The sequence below is a fragment of the Gavialis gangeticus genome, unplaced genomic scaffold, assembly GCF_001723915.1.
Source record: "Gavialis gangeticus isolate Ggan-Ray unplaced genomic scaffold, GavGan_comp1, whole genome shotgun sequence".
In the NCBI taxonomy this organism is placed as follows: domain Eukaryota; kingdom Metazoa; phylum Chordata; order Crocodylia; family Gavialidae; genus Gavialis; species Gavialis gangeticus.
This window is the reverse complement of record NW_017729029.1, coordinates 55,175,388-55,176,201: the sequence shown is the minus strand read 5'-3', so window position 1 is coordinate 55,176,201 and position 814 is coordinate 55,175,388. Positions and strand designations below refer to the sequence as shown.

At 62.8% G+C, this 814-nt stretch overlaps 1 protein-coding gene across 2 annotated transcripts in view; it reads right to left on the bottom strand.

Annotated features, from left to right (window-relative positions):
• Nucleotides 1-808, bottom strand: part of TBC1D8B (TBC1 domain family member 8B) — a 71,710-nt gene extending 70,902 nt beyond the window's left edge. For both annotated transcript variants that reach the window (XM_019521631.1, XM_019521632.1), the window contains exon 1: nt 656-808. In XM_019521631.1, coding sequence (XP_019377176.1) covers nt 656-788 — 133 coding nt within the window. In that variant the 5' untranslated portion in view covers nt 789-808. The remainder of the gene's footprint in view (nt 1-655) is intronic.
• Between the last annotated feature and the right edge of the window lie 6 nt (nt 809-814).

The following is an 814-nucleotide window of genomic DNA, read 5'->3' as shown; positions in this document are numbered from 1 at the left end:
AAAAAAAAAAAAAAAAAAAGACAACGGAGCTAAACAGGAGAGAAGAGGAAAGCTTCTGCAAACCCCATGTGCACCCAAGAACGGGATGTCAGAGGTACGATCAGGTCACTCCCACGACACTGGGATAAAACGGGAGGGAGGAATTCACCCAAAACATCCACAAACTGAGCCCGACGCCAGTGGCACGAAGCCCCGCCAAGCGGGGACGGGAAGTGACCTAGAGCAGCGGTTCTCGACCTTTTGCACCTTACGATGACTAAATCAACACTTGGGGGGTGTCCCCAGAGGCCAGTCAGAGCAGAGGGGGGGCCCCAGAGACCAGTCAAGGAGGGGGGGGTCCTCGAGCAGGTGACTGAAACGTGCAAAAGCAAAACGGTGGCACTTCTGGTTTTGCCGCCATGACCCGAGTCCCACCTAGCGGACTTCCACATCCCACCGGTTGACAAACCCTGCCCTGGAGCACCGTGCCCACCCCTTCTGCACACCCACGCTCCCACCAGGGGCTCCGGAGCCCACCCCACCCGGCACCCCCAAAGCTTCATCCCCTGCATGTGGAGGGCCAGCACCCACCACCCACCTCTCAGGAGCCCCGCCCCCATGCCTCTCCCTCAGAAGCCCCGCCCCCATGCCCCGCGGAGGGTGTGGTGGCGCTGACCCGCCAGGCCGCCGCCACCGCCGTCCTGGCCGTAGCCGCGGCGGCGCTGCAGCACGAAGTAGCGGTTGGAGCGCTCCAGCACCCACAGCTTCAGCGCGTTCTTCAGCAGCACCTCCTCAGGCTTCAGCCACATCCTGGCGGCGGCCGCCCATACCCTGC